Consider the following 16,196-nt stretch of genomic DNA (forward strand, 5'->3'; position numbering starts at 1 on the left):
ACTTACGCCTGTTGGGGACTTGTTCTCAAATGCTATGAATCAAGAACAAGGCAACAGAAAATGTTAAATGTTAATATCCTTCGTCCTTCTAAGCATTATTTCCCCAAGGATATAATGATTTTTGGACGAAGGAATGAAGGACGCACCTTCATTAGCATAAAATATAATAATGAAGAAGGAAACATATGAAACATGAAGATAACATAAACAGTTGTGTACTATTGTCGACTTATTTTCATTTTATTATAATGAAAATATAAAAATGATATTAAATCACAAATGTACCTTCAGCTCGTGAGAAGGTAAAAGTACAAGCGTGACGCAAAAGCCAATGCCAAATCAGCGTGAACAGTACAGGATCACTGTTCATCTATTTATAGGCACGGGACGCAGCCCATGTAAAATTACATTAATGCCCCTCACATTTATAAATAACTCTGATAATTCTTCGAGGTCTGATCTGGTTTTTCATCTTTAAGTCGGTTTCCTTTTCCGCCGCTATTCCGAAGCTCTTCTACACACAGCTTCGGCCCTGCGCCAACCTTCGTGTTCTTTGTGCTTCTTCGTACCGTGGCTCTGATCCGAGTCCGAAGATACCTGTCAATGTACTTTACTCAGAAATATTGTTAAATCATGTTTTAGAGGACCTTCGGAAGCCGAAGGCCCCCAACAGTAGCCCCTCGCAATATTAATTTGTTAGAATGATAAATTCAGATTGCGAAATGGACGAAGGCTATGAGCTGAAGGTCCGAAAAAACACCTTCCTTTTGCTAGAATAGCAACAGTCTCTGGCGAATGGGGCCCTCCAGTCTTCGACATAATAGGTTTATAAATACGGGCTCGCCACAATTTATTCGGCACGCTCTCTTGCCATCTGTTTTTTCTGCTCAAATAGTTTCCTACCTACCAAAATTTGGTTGCCTCCCTAGTTTTAAGCTTCGGAAGCGAGAGACAGGAATTCCGAAGGAATGTCTGAGGAGAAGAAGGTTGCTGCCGAAATGAAGCTGAGCCTTTCAGAAGAGATGCATCTGGGTTTTCTTGAGTCAATGGCGAAGTCGAATACGGAGAAGATTACAAGGGAGATTTTAGAAGGTTTATCTGAGGATACTGGTGAGAGTGACAGTTATGATGCAGATAGCGGGGGTGAAGATTCCGAAGATCGGCCATGGCGACCAAGCCATTCAGTCTTCGGAAAATCAACTATTGGGCAAAGTCACCTTGAAAACATGAAGGGGAGATACTTTTGAGATATGTCCATTGTGAGAGCAGATGCCGGAGAAAGAACTGTGCCGAGCCCTAAAGATGATGAAGTCGTTATCTTCCAAAGCTTTTTAAAAGCTGGGCTACGATTTCCTTTAAGCAGATTCGTGGTAGAAGTCCTGATAATATATCAGGTTTACCTTCATCAACTTACCCCTGAAGCAATAATAAGAATGGGACTCTTCGTCTGGGCTGTGAAGAGTCAGGGTCTAGAGCCAAGTGCGAAAAGCTTTTGCAATATACATGAATTGTTATATGAAACGAAGCCCTGGGGTAAAGAGCAATATCATAACAACTTTGGTTGCTACAACTTCGGCGCTCGCTCTGGGTCAAGCTGCCCCGTGCCCACGTTTCGTAAGAGATGGCCCGGGGAATGGATGAAAGAATGGTTCTATGTTAAAAATGATTTGAAGGTTCGAGAAGATATTAAGGATATCATCATGCGCCCCATCTGGCAGCGCTTCGGACTCCGGAAACCGAAGGTGGAAATGGACGAGGTAGCTGAAGAATGTCAACGGGCCTTCGGCGCAGTCTGCTCTTTTATCGGGACAAGGGATTTAATACAAGAGCACATTGCTTTCAGAGTGTGGCCTCTTATAGATAACTGGGAAATGCCGAAAGAAACTGTTAAAGAAACTGACGAAGGTGGGCTAATCAGGCTGAAATATACATTCAAGTATGGAGACAAATTCGTTGAACCCGATGATGATTGGTTAAAGAGCATTGAGACTTTAAGTGATGAATTGCTTGGGGTATACTCGAAGGCTGAAGATACTGCATTGTCAGCAGCCTTCGGAGGCCGAAGAAAGAAAAGACTGAACCGAGTATTTGATGCAATTGGGTTCGTGTACCCCGACTACCATTATCCAGTGCGGGGGCAGAAAAGGAAAGGTACAGCTTCTGCAAAAGAAACCGCTTCAGCTGCTCCTAGCGAGCCAGCACCGAAGAGAAAAAGGGTGAAAGTTCTCACACACCGGCCATGCTACATTTAACTGGCCACAGTGCCTGAATTCGGCAGCGTAACATCTACGGCTCCCGAAGCTAAGGGATCAACTCTACTGCCAGGATCCACAGAGTTGGCCGAAGCGCCAACAACAAAAGAATTGGAGGAACCACAGACTCTGTTACCAGAAACCAAAGAGTTGGCCGAAGCACCATCAACAGAAAAGATGGAAGAAGCAAAAGCATCAACTGAGATAGCAAAAATATCAGAAATTTTAAGTCCTTCAGTAGAGATTGAAGTAACAAAAATTAAAAAGGGGCCAACAGTGACCCCAAAAAGAAAGAGAATGGTTAACGTATTGGATGTTTTGGAAACAATTAAACTTCCAAGCACAACCCCAAAGAAGACTGCTGAGACTTCTGAGGCGCTTGCTGAAGTATCCACTGCTGATGCTCCGAAGCAACAGACTGAAGTTGGAACTGGGCCCTCAGAACCAACCAAGGTAATACCTTTGGAAGCAGAAGAAGCAAAAATTGCAAGGTCAACTGAAGAAATGAAAATTTCAGAGCCTAGTTTGGTCGAAGAAATTGATACTGCTGTCCCCGAAGCAACTTCCAAAATATACGATTATATTGTGCGTCATGCTTCGGGGAAAAAGTTATCGGAAGAAGAAGCTTTTGAAGCTAACCACTATGCCAAAGAACTGAAATATCCGAAGGGGGCTCTAGTGTTCAATGGGACGAACGAAGAAGATTTCCTATACTGCCTCCCAGACAACAAAGAATTATCCGTCTGTCGGGAAATGGCTAGAAGTATGGGGTTTCCGAAGCTCGAAGCTGGCTTATGTGCTATGACAAAAGAAGATCTCGCGGACAGTCTTGCGTATAATAGCCTGAAGGTATGAGAATTAGACGTTTGGAGCTTTTATAATTCGTAACTCATTCTTTTATTCTTAAACAAACTCTTTTTCATATAGGGTTTAATTCTAAGCAACGCACTGAGGGCACAAAAGAGTGCCGAAGACGAGAGCTATGAAATTGCGTTCAACAATCTGCGATCAGAAGTTATCAAACTGAGGAACAAAGCTCTGGAAAAAGACAAAATTCTGCTTTCATTGGTAGACAAGGTAAAAAAGGACGAATCTGCTTCAAAGGTCCAGGCTGAAGCTCAAAAACGTGAAATTAAAGATCTTCAGAAACAGCTAGCTAGAGCTAAAGAAGAACGTATACTTGAAGAAACAAAACGAGAGCTTAGTGACCAATTGGCCAATCATTTGGAGATAAGCGTTAAGGAGCTTCGTGCATCCCAGAGAAAATACTATGTTAAATCCATAGAGTGCGTCAAGAAAATAAAATCTAGCTTCGCCAGCGTTGGTGCATTCTCTAGCGAAGAGAATTTTTCAAGAGGCGATCCCGAAGGTCCAATGGAATGGATCAGCCACGAAGCAGAGGCCTTCGAGGAAATTCTGAACAGCCGCGGCGACATCTGCGCTTTTTCGGGTGCTAGAGGGATTGCTACTGTTTTGGAGAAGAAAGGCTGCGAGCATGTAAAATCCTTAGCGTAGTCCGAAGCTACTTTGTCCTCCGAAGACATCAAAGACCCCTCGGCCGAAGCAAGCATGGTTGGCAGTAAATTCTTTACTGATATCTGGGACAATGGCGGTCGAGAAATGGCACAAGAAATTATTCAAAAGAGTGAAAAAGACATTCATGACGCTAGGAAAGTAGCGGAAACTACCGAGAAAAGTACAGAGCCCGAAGGGCACATAGGTATTAATTAGTGGTTTTTATCATGCTGTAATTTTTAATTCCAAACTCTGCTCTCGGTTTGTAATAGTAATATAGCCGTATCTTTTCTTTCCTCAGAACCTGCTGAGGCATCTCCGGGCCCCCACCCGAAGGGGGACGATGAAATTAGAAAAATGGCTGAAGACATTATGGATAAGGTTGTCAACCAACTTTTGAACGAAACTGCAGAGATAGTTCTCAAGGAGAATTAAATCGTTATTGTGGAAACATTTGGAACATAAGATGTGTAATATATTGTATCTTTGAATGTAACATATAGTCTACTTATAATTTAATTATTTACGATGCATGAAACTTTGCATACATACCATTTTTTGAGCCTTCGGCGAAAAAACACCTTCCCTTCTTTTCATGCTTCGTGAAGAAAATCTTTTCTAATAAAAACATCCAAGCTTCGTGAACTATCCTCCGAAGCTTCTGTTCACTTCGATTCGTCTTGTGCCTTAGCATGATTTTCTCTTTTCCAAAATATGTTCCAATTGTATCCCCTTCTTGTTCCAGATGCAGTATGCTGTATGGTGCTTATGTTATGCAAAAATGATGTGATGATGTTATGTTGTGCAAAATGATTTTTATGCCGCAGATACATATCCCTGTAATAAAGCATACACACTTTATATATCAGCGCTGACTTTTCGCTGTAAGCCTCCCTTAGGAGCTTCTTCGCCTTTTACTTTTGGCGGAATCAGCGTTTATTTTTCGCTGCAAGCCTCCCTTAGGAGCTTCTTCGCCTTTTACTTTCAGCGGAATCAGCGTTTATTTTTCGCTGCAAACCTCCCTTAGGAGCTTCTTCGCCTTTTACTTTCAGCGGAATCAGCGTTTATTTTACGCTGTAGGTTTAGAAAACTTATACTGCTCTCCCTTAGGAACGACTTTGTACTGTTTCGAACAATGTGTACTGTGTCCGTTAGATCAAATTTTTGATAATTCAAAGGTCCTCCAAATCAGTATAAGTTCGTATGCTTCGGCAACTCGAGCCTATGGAAAAAACATATCTTTATTATGGTAAAAGACGAAAGTATTACAAGGAATTGAAATTCAACAAAAGATATTAAAACTCTTCATAATTGTTTCTTATTGACAAAAATGGAATAGTGAATGTAGAAAATGCAAAAGAACTGCTGTTGAAGTAGGATATTTGTCAATAAATGTGCTTCGACTCTGGCATAGTGCTGTTGACTGTGCGAGCTTCAGATTCCTCTCTGAAATCCCTCTGATGATGATTGTGCTGACTCCCTTCTGGCTGTTGTCCTCGCTAGATCGGCGGTGGCGGTGGAGGTTGCTGCCAGGATGCTTGGGATTGACTCGCCGAAGCAACAGAAGCTGCAGGGTGGTTGCCTACATATTCTGGAATATAAGGTGAGTGATACGAAGCGGTATGCATGACCTGCTTCGGCTGACTCTGTTGCGCTGCTGCTTCCGCTATTTCCTTCTGCTTCTAGATGGTAACATGGCACATCCTGGTAGTATGGCCCTTGTCTTCACCACAGAATAAGCAATATATTTTTCTTGGCTGGTCTCCAAACCTTCCCCCGAAGCCCCTGGCGCCTCTGCCCCTTGGCGCTGGCGGCCGAAAGGAACTCTGCTGTTGGGCCGAAGCTTGTGAAGAGTGGTGTGGCCTCTGCTGCTGGCTCCCTCGATCATCAGTTTGAGCAGAATTATGGATTGACCTAACATGCCTCGGGTGAAATCTTCCTCCGAAGCCCCTGGTCATTTTAGAGAACCTGAATGCTTCCTCCCTTCTTTGGCGGAAGTCATTGTCAGCTCGAATGTATTCGTCCATCTTCTGGAGCAGCTTCTCCAACATTTGTGGTGGCTTCCTGGCAAAATACTGCGCTGATGGTCCCGGCCGAAGCCCCTTAATCATGGCCTCAATGACAATTTCATTGGGCACTGTCGGCGCTTGTGCCCTCAGGCGCAGAAACCTTCAGACATACGCCTGAAGGTACTCTTCATGGTCCTGGGTACACTGGAAGAGAGCCTGAGCGGTGACTGGCTTCGTCTGAAACCCTTGAAAGCTAGTTATCAGCATATCCTTCAATTTCTGCCAAGAAGTGATTGTCCCAGGCCGAAGAGAAGAGTACCAAGTCTGAGCAACACTCCTGACGACCATGACAAAAGATTTTGCCATGACTGTCGTATTGCCACCATACGAAGATATCGTTGCTTCATAGCTCATCAGGAATTGCTTGGGGTCTGTATGACCGTCATACATGGGGAGCTGTGGTGGCTTGTAGTACTGGGGCCATGGTGTAGCCTGCAATTCTGTTGAGAGAGGAGAAGCATCATCAAAAGCAAAGTTTCCATGATGGAAATCTTCATACCAGTCGTCCTCATTGTGAAAGCCTTCCTGATGAAGCTCTCTGCGTGGAGGCCTTCGGTTTTGATCATCTTGAACAAGATGACGAACCTCTTCAGAAGCTTCGTCTATCTGTCTCTGAAGATCAGCTAGACGAGCCATCTTCTCCTTCTTGCGTTGCACCTGTTGCTGAAGGATCTCCAGGTTTTGGATCTCCTGATCTAGGTCATCCTCCGGAAGTGTTGGACTAACAGCCTTCCTTTTCTGGCTCCGGGCCTCTCTGAGAGAAAGGACATCCTGATTGGGATCCAGTGGCTGTAAAGTACCAGCCCCTGTCGCTGAGGCTTTTTTCGGCGGCATGACAAAGGTGATGCTTGCCGAAGTTGTTCAAAAGTCAAGAAATGGAAGTGAGTTCACCGGAGGTGGGCGCCAATGTTGGGGACTTGTTCTCAAATGCTATGAATCAAGAACAAGGCAACAGAAAATGTTAAATGTTAATATCCTTCGTCCTTCTAAGCATTATTTCCCCAAGGATATAATGATTTTTGGACGAAGGAATGAAGGACGCACCTTCATTAGCATAAAATATAATAATGAAGAAGGAAACATATGAAACATGAAGATAACATAAACAGTTGTGTACTATTGTCGACTTATTTTCATTTTATTATAATGAAAATATAAAAATGATATTAAATCACAAATGTACCTTCAGCTCGTGAGAAGGTAAAAGTACAAGCGTGACGCAAAAGCCAATGCCAAATCAGCGTGAACAGTACAGGATCACTGTTCATCTATTTATAGGCACGGGACGCAACCCATGTAAAATTACATTAATGCCCCTCACATTTATCAATAACTCTATGATAATTCTTCGAGGTCTGATCTAGTTTTTCATCTTTAAGTCGGTTTCCTTTTCCGCCGCTATTCCGAAGCTCTTCTACACACAGCTTCGGCCCTGCGCCAACCTTCGTGTTCTTTGTGCTTCTTCGTACCATGGCTCTGATCCGAGTCCGAAGATACCTGTCAATGTACTTTACTCAGAAATATTGTTAAATCATGTTTTAGGGGACCTTCGGAAGCCGAAGGCCCCCAACAACGCTAATGTCGTGCCTTCTCGACTGCGGAACCGGTGCCGCGACTCGAGGCAACGCTGCGCATGGACCAACAGTGCCAACCAAGCACATCGGTCACAGGTCAGTCAGCCGCGGGAGAAGGCGCGATGGTCGATATGGCCAAAAGTGGGCTGACAGTAATGGCAGCGGCAGGCGGGCGGAAGCAGCAGTCAAATCGTCTGCAGGCTCACGTCCCCTCCTGGAGCAGCAGGGGAGCCCTCTCCCACGGCGTGAAGACGACACGCCCGTGTTCCGTCCCTCGAACGGCTCGCGCAACGGCTGCCCCGCGAACCACCCATCCCGTCGCATTAACTTCGTGGCAGGGCAGGCGACACATTTGGCAGGCGAAGCGGGCGACGCTTCACCTCCGCCATGATGACCGCGTCAAAAAAGGTGCGGCACATCATTTAATTTCGTATCATTTCCCTCTTCCTCTTTCTCTCTCTTGCTACAGGGACCGGGAAAGGGGATACTCCGAAAGGGATCCTTCTCTGCGAAGGAAGCGGGCCCCGAGCCCCCACTACTGATCAGAGGTTCGAAGGCTAGCCCCTCGGAAGGGTTCGACAGCCGCCTCAGAGCACTCGGGCTCCAGGCTCATTACTAATCAAAGGTTCGAAGGCTGGCCCCTCGGAAGGACCCGACAGCCGCCTCAGAGCACTCGGGCTCCGCGCCCACTACTGACCAGGGGTTCGAAGGCTGGCTCCCCGAAGGGTTCGACAGCCGCCCCAGAACACGCAGAGCGAGGGATGACTCTGGGTACGTCCGATACATGGCCGAGGCTCGGGCTACGCTCCCGAGGTACCCTAGGACATTTCCGAGACCAGCAGGAGCGATTCTGTAACGGAATCCCATCAGAGGGAGGCATCGAGCCCTCGGACCCTATCAAACGGGACCGGGTCCGGCAAATCACCTGCAGGTACTTTTGGAGCGCACCTCTGGGCCACCAGCCGACCCTTATCGAACGGGGCACGGGCGTCCACTCGGATTACCCGTTAGCAACTCACTAGAGACACCATGTTCGGCGCCCTCCGAGGGCAACATGGCGCTTGCCCCCTCCTCCTTGCGAAAAGGCGACAAAGGGGTGTATGATAAAAGCCGAGTCAGTCCTCGGCCATCCTCTCGCTCTGTGCAGAGGCTCGGGGGCTGCTCTCGCAAACCCGGCTCCGGCCAAACCGTTGACAGCATCAACATACCAGCCCGAGAACTCGGAACCTGACCATGCACCCGGGCTACGATCAGATCGCATGAGGGAACAACCAGACCGGCCAAGGCATCACGAAAGGCACTAAGACCTCGGAGGAGTCAAACCACTCCTCCGAGGCCTCGGGGGCTACACCCGGCGGGTGCGCTCGCGTGCACCCACCGAAACAAAATGTAACCGAGAAAGGCCGGTCCCCTTGCAAAAAAGTGCGACAAAGCCTCCAAGCGAGTACCAACACTCCCTTTGAGGCTCGGGGGCTACTGTCGGGGACCATAATTAGGGGTACCCCCAAGACTCCTAATCTCGACTGGTAATCACCATCAGCACAAGCTGCAAAAGCCTGATGGGCGCAATTTAGGTCAAGGCTCCGTCCACTCAAGGGACACGATCTTGCCTCGCCCGAGCCCAGCCTCGGGCAGGAACAGTAGACCCAGGCGGATTCACGCCTCGCCCGAGGGCCTCCTCAAGCAACGGGCGCACCTTCGACTCGCCCGAGGCCCAGCTCGGGCAGGCTTCGCAGTGAAGCAACCTTGGCCAGATCGCCTCGCCAACCGACCGTATCGCAGGAGCATTCAATGCAAGGATCTCCTGACACCTTATCCTGATGCGCGTTTCTCAATCGGCAGGGCCGAAGTGACCGTAGTCACTTCGCCCCTCCACTGACTGACCTGATAGGAAAACAGCGTCGCCTGCCCTGCTCCGACTGTTGTGCCACCCGCCAAGGTGAGGCTGACAGCAGCCAAGTCCAGCCTCAGGCGCCATAGGAAGCTCCGCCTCGCCCGACCCCGGGGCTCGGCCCCTGCCTCGACCTCGGAAGACGGTTTCCGCCTCGCCCGACCCCAGGGCTCGGACTCAACCTCGACCTCGGAAGACGGTCTCTGCCTCGCCCGACCCCAGGGCTCGGCACCCGCCTCGACCTCGGAAGACGGTCTCCACCTCGCCCGACCCCAGGGCTCGAACTCATCCTCGACCTCGGAGGAGTCACCGCCTTGCCCGACCTTGGGCTCGGACCGGCCACGTTACAGGGGGGTACATCATTACCCCACCCCTAGCTAGCTCAGGCTACGGGGAACAAGACCGGCCTCCCATCTAGCTCGCCCCGGTAAACAAGTAATGATGGCACCCCGCGTGCTCCCATGACGACGGCGGTTCTCAACCCCCTATGGAAGTAAGGAGACGTCAGCAAGGTCCTGACAGCCCCGACAGTTGTGCTTCTACAGGGCTCAAGCGCTCCTCCGACGGCCATGACATCACATGCACAGGGCACTAACACCTCTCCGACAGCCACGTCGGCATGTACATAGGGCTCTGGCTCCTCTCTGCCGGACACGTTAGCACATTGCTACACCCCCATTGTACACCTAGACCCTCTCCTTACATCTATAAAATGAAGGTCCAGGGCCCTCGTACGAAAGGGGGGTCGCGCGGGAGGACGGGCTGACGGACAGGCTCTCTCTCTCCCTCGCGGACGCTTGTAACCCCCTACTGCAAGCGCATCCACCCTGGGCGCAGGATAACATGAGCCGCGGTTCCCTTTTTTCCCCCTTGTGTTCCATCTCGCACCGACCCATCTGGGCTGGGACACGTAGCGACAATTTACTCGTCGGTCCAGGGACCCCCCGGGGTCGAAACGCCGACAGTGGTCCAAAATGTTAAAAAGAAAGAAAGCAATCCATGCATATCTAATGAAATTATGAATTGGTTTAATTCCAAGCAACCTTTGCACTTACCTTATGCAAACTAGTTCAATTCTGCACTTATATATTTGCTTTGGTTTGTGTTGACATCAATCACCAAAAAGGGGAGATTGAAAGGGAAATAGGGTCAAACCTTTTTTTAAATGATTTTGGTGGTTGAATTGCCCAACATAAATATTAGACTAACTAGTTTGCTCTAGATTATATGTTCTACAGGTGCCAAAAGTTCAGCACAAACCAATAAAAAGACTAAAGTTAGGGTTCAAAAGAAAGGAGCAAAAGAAACCGAAGAGAACCCTAGTCTGGCGCACCGGACTGTCCAGTGTGCCACCGGACAGTGTCCGGTGCACCAGGGTGGATCGACTTCAAACTCTTCACCTTCGGGTTTCTGAGGCCGCGCTCCGCTATAATTCACCGGATTGTCCGGTGGGTCACCGGACTGTCCGGTGTGCCAGCGGAGCAACGGCTCCCAAATGCAACGGTCGACTCCAACGGTCGCCTGCAACGTGAACAGTGCGCGGACAGTTCGCGCAGAAGTCAGAGCAGCGCCAGAAGGCGCACCGGACAGTGAACAGTGACTGTCCGGTGCGACACCGGACTGTCCGATGGCCCAGGTTGTCAGAGCTCTAACGGTCGAAACCGTCAGAACCCTAACTGTTGGGTGACGTGGCTGGCGCACCGGACTGTCCGGTGCACCCATCGACAACAGCCCTCCCCAACGGCTGTTTTGGTGGTTGGGGCTATAAATACCCCCAACCACCACCCTTAAAGGCATCCAAGTTTTCCAACATATTGCATTCAATACAAGAGATCTAGACTTCACTCCAAAACACAAACAAGAGATCAAATCCTCTCCCAAGTTCAAAATCACTCCAAACACTTAGTGACTAGTGAGAGAGAGATTTTCGTGTTCATTTGAGTTCTTGTCGCTTGGATCGCTTTTCTTCTTCCTCTATTCTTGTTTTCACACACTTGTAATCAAAGCAAGAGACACCAAGTTGTGGTGGTCCCTGTGTGGGGTCTAAGTGACCCATTTGATTAAGAAGAAAGCTCACTCGGTTTAGGTGACCGTTTGAGAGAGGGAAAGAGTTGAAAGAGACCCGGTCTTTGTGACCACCTCAAAGGGGAGTAGGTTTCAAAAATCGAATCTCGGTAAAACAAATCACTGTGTCATCCGCTATATTTCTTTGGTTGATTTGTTTTTGCACTCTCTTTCGGACTAGACTTTATTTCTAACGCTAACACCGGCTTGTAGTTGTGCTTAAAGTTTATAAATTTCAGATTTACCTATTCAGCCCTCCTCTCTAGGCGACTTTCAACATCGCTGAACAAAATTTTGACCCAGGGTTGTTACGTAAAACAGGGTCAGTTGAATACAACCAGAATGCAGTTGAAGGCTCGAAGTGCATAGACGCAATTTTGACCCATAGTTCACTTGGCATAGCGAAAACTTCAAAACATGATTCACACTTAGCTTTCCACATCTTAGGATGGTGACCATCAATCGGGGGAAAACATAATTTAGGCAATGACGCCACCAGATGTGAAGCATAAGGCGATAACAAAGGATCTATGTGTTGAATATGGTGATCCCAGATACAGGAGAGAATGTGTACCTGTGACCGGAGGCGGAATCAGGGTGGTCATCACCCCAAATCCATCATTCCGGTAAGAAGGTGTAGTGCAATTGTTAATAGGTCCTGGTGTCAAGTGTCAACGACTGAATAGGAGTAGCAACGTGTACTCTAGAGGCTCCCAATCGGACACCTTCAAGGCTACGTGAAATTTCTCTCGGAATGGCACCAACTCGTTAATTTTGCCCATGAGAATTCCCAATTCCTTACGAAGATGACCACCATCAATCTCGATCTGCGGCTTCCAAGTCGAGCTGTGTTCTCTTCTAGCTCCTGCTTGATGGAGTCGTACTGCAGTTGCATGGATTGAAGAAGCTCCTGCTTGATGACGTCAATGTGCTTCTACCCCCTCATCTTGTACTGCAAATATTCAAGAGATTCTGCTAGGACCGCGACCAGAATCCGATACCAATTGTAATATAGATCGAAGGCATGAGACGACGAGCACCACTCTCGGCACTCTCTTCTTCCCAAGAAGTTAACTGGTTTATAAAAAATTTAGAGAACTAGAAACAAAGAACTCTCGTGGATCCCTCACACGCCCAGGTCTGATCGCAGCCGGCCAACAACTTACTTCCCAAGTATGATTTCGGTGACGATCTGTAGATTAATGCATGTCACTCTGCTATACACAGATTAAGTTGAGTGCTGTTACTATTGCTGTAACATAGTAAATATGTCATGTGCATGAGCAGTAATCAAGAGTGAATATATACGTAGTAAGAGTATCATCAACGCATGTTCATTAAAGCTTCATCTGTGTATATAATATACTACTACGTTGGAAAAGCAGTTCGTTCGCTGTCGCCATATAGATGCATAATGCAACTCCTGAGAATTGTGTGGCCGTAACAATCACACGTATGTATTAAAGCTTAAACTAATCTTCAGCGTCTCTTAGGTCATACTCGGTTGCAGCTGGATTAATTGGAGGGGGTTTAGGGGATTAAATTTCTTCCTGCCTAAAAATTGAATAGACAGGAATTTAATCTCTCCATTATATTCCAGCCTTTTCAATTCGCTCCTAACCGAACTAAGCTTTTAGGGCTAGTTTGGGAACCTAATTTTCTCAATGAATTTCCATTTTTTCAAGAGAATAGTTCATTTGGAAAAATGGAGTTCTCAAACTAGCCCTTAGTGGGTTGAGAAGTTGACCCATCTCACAGTCTAGTGTCAAGTGTTTCTGCCAGTAGTGTTCATTCAGATGCTCGTACAACCATATGGATGGATATGCATGTTCCTGCAGCGTTTTTATCCTTTCATTTTTCTTGTTTTTTTTTCATTATTACTGGCTGTATGCAGACCAGGGCCACCTCGTGTGCCTCGTGCATGTATATATAATTACATATACGTATGCATTATTGTTGAGCGGTGGAGCATGCAGCCTGTGTAATCCTGATGAGCGATGACACACACACATGCTGCCCTGTTGGCTGCAGCAGCAGCAGCTCTATAAATACCTCACCATCGCATACTCGCTTCACACAAAGAAGCTCCATAATTAATTATTGCCCGTAAGTACTGTGCCTCTCTCTCTTAGTATATAATATCACGCTCTTGGATTTTTTGCAATAACATAGTAGTAGCTACCAGTAGTTTGTTAGTTTTCGTTTAACGCCATCATCGATTGATTTGCAGTTTCAGTTCGCCATCGGCAGCCGAGCACCATGAGCTCCACAGGCGGCGGCGACGATGGCGCCAAGAAGTCTTGGCCGGAAGTGGTCGGGCTCAGCCTGGAAGAAGCCAAGAGGGTGATCCTGTGCGACAAGCCCGACGCCGACATCGTCGTGCTGCCCGTCGGCACGCCGGTGACCATGGATTTCCGCCCCAACCGCGTCCGCATCTTCGTCGACACCGTCGCGGAGGCACCCCACATCGGCTGAGGTTTAAATCTACAAAATGAATGACTCGGACATGCCATGCGTACCTGTCCGTCGCCGAATAATGGATGTGTGTGTGCTTCGATCGTTCCTATAAGTTGCTAGTAAAAATAATGGCATCGTCGTTATGCATGAATAAAAAGTATCAGAATAATGTTCACCCTTTCACGATTGGATATATGAAAATGTGCTCGATCAGTTGTTTGGTTTCCAACTTCTTTTCTATAAGATCGATGAACTGGAACGCAGGCTCAAATAATGATGGAATCTGCACAATATAGATAGGTTAACGACTTAGAGCATGTACATCTTATTAATTAAATATATTTTGGTTTAAGGTTAAAATAGGATGAGACGGTCATGTACGCCTTATCAATAATTAACGACTTAGGGATGTATAACTTTTCACATGACGACTTGAAAAATTAGCATCCACGCCATCACCTACTGCAGGGACGGTGGAGCGGCGGCGGCGGGTGCAGCGGGCGCGAGTTTTTGAGTTGGAGTGAGCGAAGAGGAAGACGACGGCTGTAATATTCACTGGCTTTGCCGAGTGCCAGATCGTGGGCACTCGGCAAAGATTTTTTAATTTAAAAATAGAATTTGCCGATTGTCCGCTGCCAAGCACTCGGCAAAGACTGCATTTAGAGTTTTCAAAAAAACTTTGCCGAGTGCCCCACATCTGGCACTCGGCAAAGAATTCTTTACCGAGTGCCATTCTTGGACACTCGGCAAAGTATATTTTTATTTATTTTTGTTTTCCTTACCAAACTTTTTTGTGTTATGTTGCTACACTATATAGACCTACATGTACCATTTTAGCACAATTATAAAATTGTTTGCTATAACTATTAGATTTTGTTCTTTTAATTTAGTTTTCTCGGAAAATTCAGATTCGAATTGCAAGTCGATCGAAACATGTAAAGCCATGCATGCAATAATGATATCCATTGTAGATAACACAAGTTACGACCAATTTCAGGAACAGACCAGAATCTTCGAGCACCATGTTCACTAAACATGACCGTGAACTTGCCATCCAATTGTTTAAAAATTGTAAAAAATACAAACAAAGTTAGAAAATCATTAAACTTGTCCACATATCATGATATCATATGTAGAGGCTGTGATAAAAATTTGAGAATGTTTCGATAAAGTTATGATGCACTATGTGTAGAAACCTAAGTGACCTACACATGAAATCATAAAGTTTCAATGTAGACCGGCTAGGTTTCTACACATAGTGTGTCACAACTTTCTCGAAATATTCTCAAATTTTTATCACAGCCTCTACATATGATATCATGACATGTGGAAAAGTTTCATGATTTTCTGACTTTGTTTGTGTTTTAAACAACTGAATGGCAAGTTCACGGTTATGTTTAGTGAGCATGGTGCTCGAAGATTTCGACCTGTTCCTGAAATCGGTCGTAGCTTGTGCTAAATAACATACATATCATTTTTGCATGCACGGTTTTCCATATTTCGAGTGACTTGCAGTTCAAATCTGAATTATCCAAGGAAATTCCATTAAACGAACTAAATCCAATAGTTATAGGAAACACTTTTATAATTGTGCCAAAATGGTACATGTAGGTCTACATAGTGTAGGAACATACCACAAAAAGTATGGTTGGGAAAAGAAAAAAATAAAAAATATATACTTTGCCGAGTGCCCAAAAATGGCACTCGGCACAGTATGCTCTACCGAGTGTCAGCAGGTTGACACTCGGCAAACAAGCTTCTTTGCCGAGTGCCAACGCTCGGCGCTCGGTAAAGTTAACGGTCGTCAGCTATAGACGGCTGCTGACGGCCCTTTGCCGAGCGCCACCGTTCGCCGAGTGTTTGGCACTCGGCAAAGACATTTTTGTCGACTATATTTCTATGCCGAGAGTCCTGCTCTTGGTAAACGCGATCGTTACCAAGAACAGGACTTTACCGAGTGCGGCACTCGGTAAAGGCTTATTTGCCGAATGCCTGACAAAAAGTACTCGGCAAAGTGTCGGATTCTGGTAGTGCTAACTTATTCTGGATGTTCATATCTGGTCTGTTTTGCTCCTGATCAGCTTATTTCCTTCATCCTTTGACTTTGCAAGTCTTCCCCCGTGAGTTGTCTTGATCCGTGAGGAATCAGTGTGAGACGACGAGCACCACTCCTGGCACCCTCCTCTTCTCACAAAGCTAACTGGTTTGTACAAAATTTAGAGAACTAGAAACAAAGAACTCTCGTCGATCCCTCGCGCTCCCAGGTCTGGTCGCAGCCGGCCAACAACTTAGTTCCCAAGTATGATTTCGGTGACGACCTATAGATTAATTTGGAGTAACGTGAAAAACACTAAAGTGTTGGCACCTTTTTGCG

At 46.6% G+C, this 16,196-nt stretch overlaps 1 protein-coding gene across 1 annotated transcript; it reads left to right on the forward strand.

Annotated features, from left to right (window-relative positions):
- The first annotated feature begins 13,439 nt into the window (after positions 1-13,439).
- Positions 13,440-14,051, forward strand: LOC100282452 (subtilisin-chymotrypsin inhibitor CI-1B). Its single transcript, NM_001158424.2, has 2 exons — positions 13,440-13,471; positions 13,596-14,051. The coding sequence occupies exon 2, from the start codon at positions 13,625-13,627 to the stop codon at positions 13,838-13,840; it is 216 nt and encodes a 71-aa protein (NP_001151896.1). The 5' UTR covers positions 13,440-13,471; positions 13,596-13,624; the 3' UTR covers positions 13,841-14,051.
- The last annotated feature ends 2,145 nt before the right edge of the window (positions 14,052-16,196 follow it).

Source organism: Zea mays, chromosome 6 (genome assembly GCF_902167145.1).
Source record: "Zea mays cultivar B73 chromosome 6, Zm-B73-REFERENCE-NAM-5.0, whole genome shotgun sequence".
Taxonomy (NCBI): domain Eukaryota; kingdom Viridiplantae; phylum Streptophyta; class Magnoliopsida; order Poales; family Poaceae; genus Zea; species Zea mays.

What these genes read in the sequence shown, in the direction of transcription:
- LOC100282452 (NM_001158424.2), top strand. Translation starts at nt 13,625, where the DNA reads ATGAGCTCCACAGGCGGCGGCGACGATGGCGCCAAGAAGTCTTGGCCG.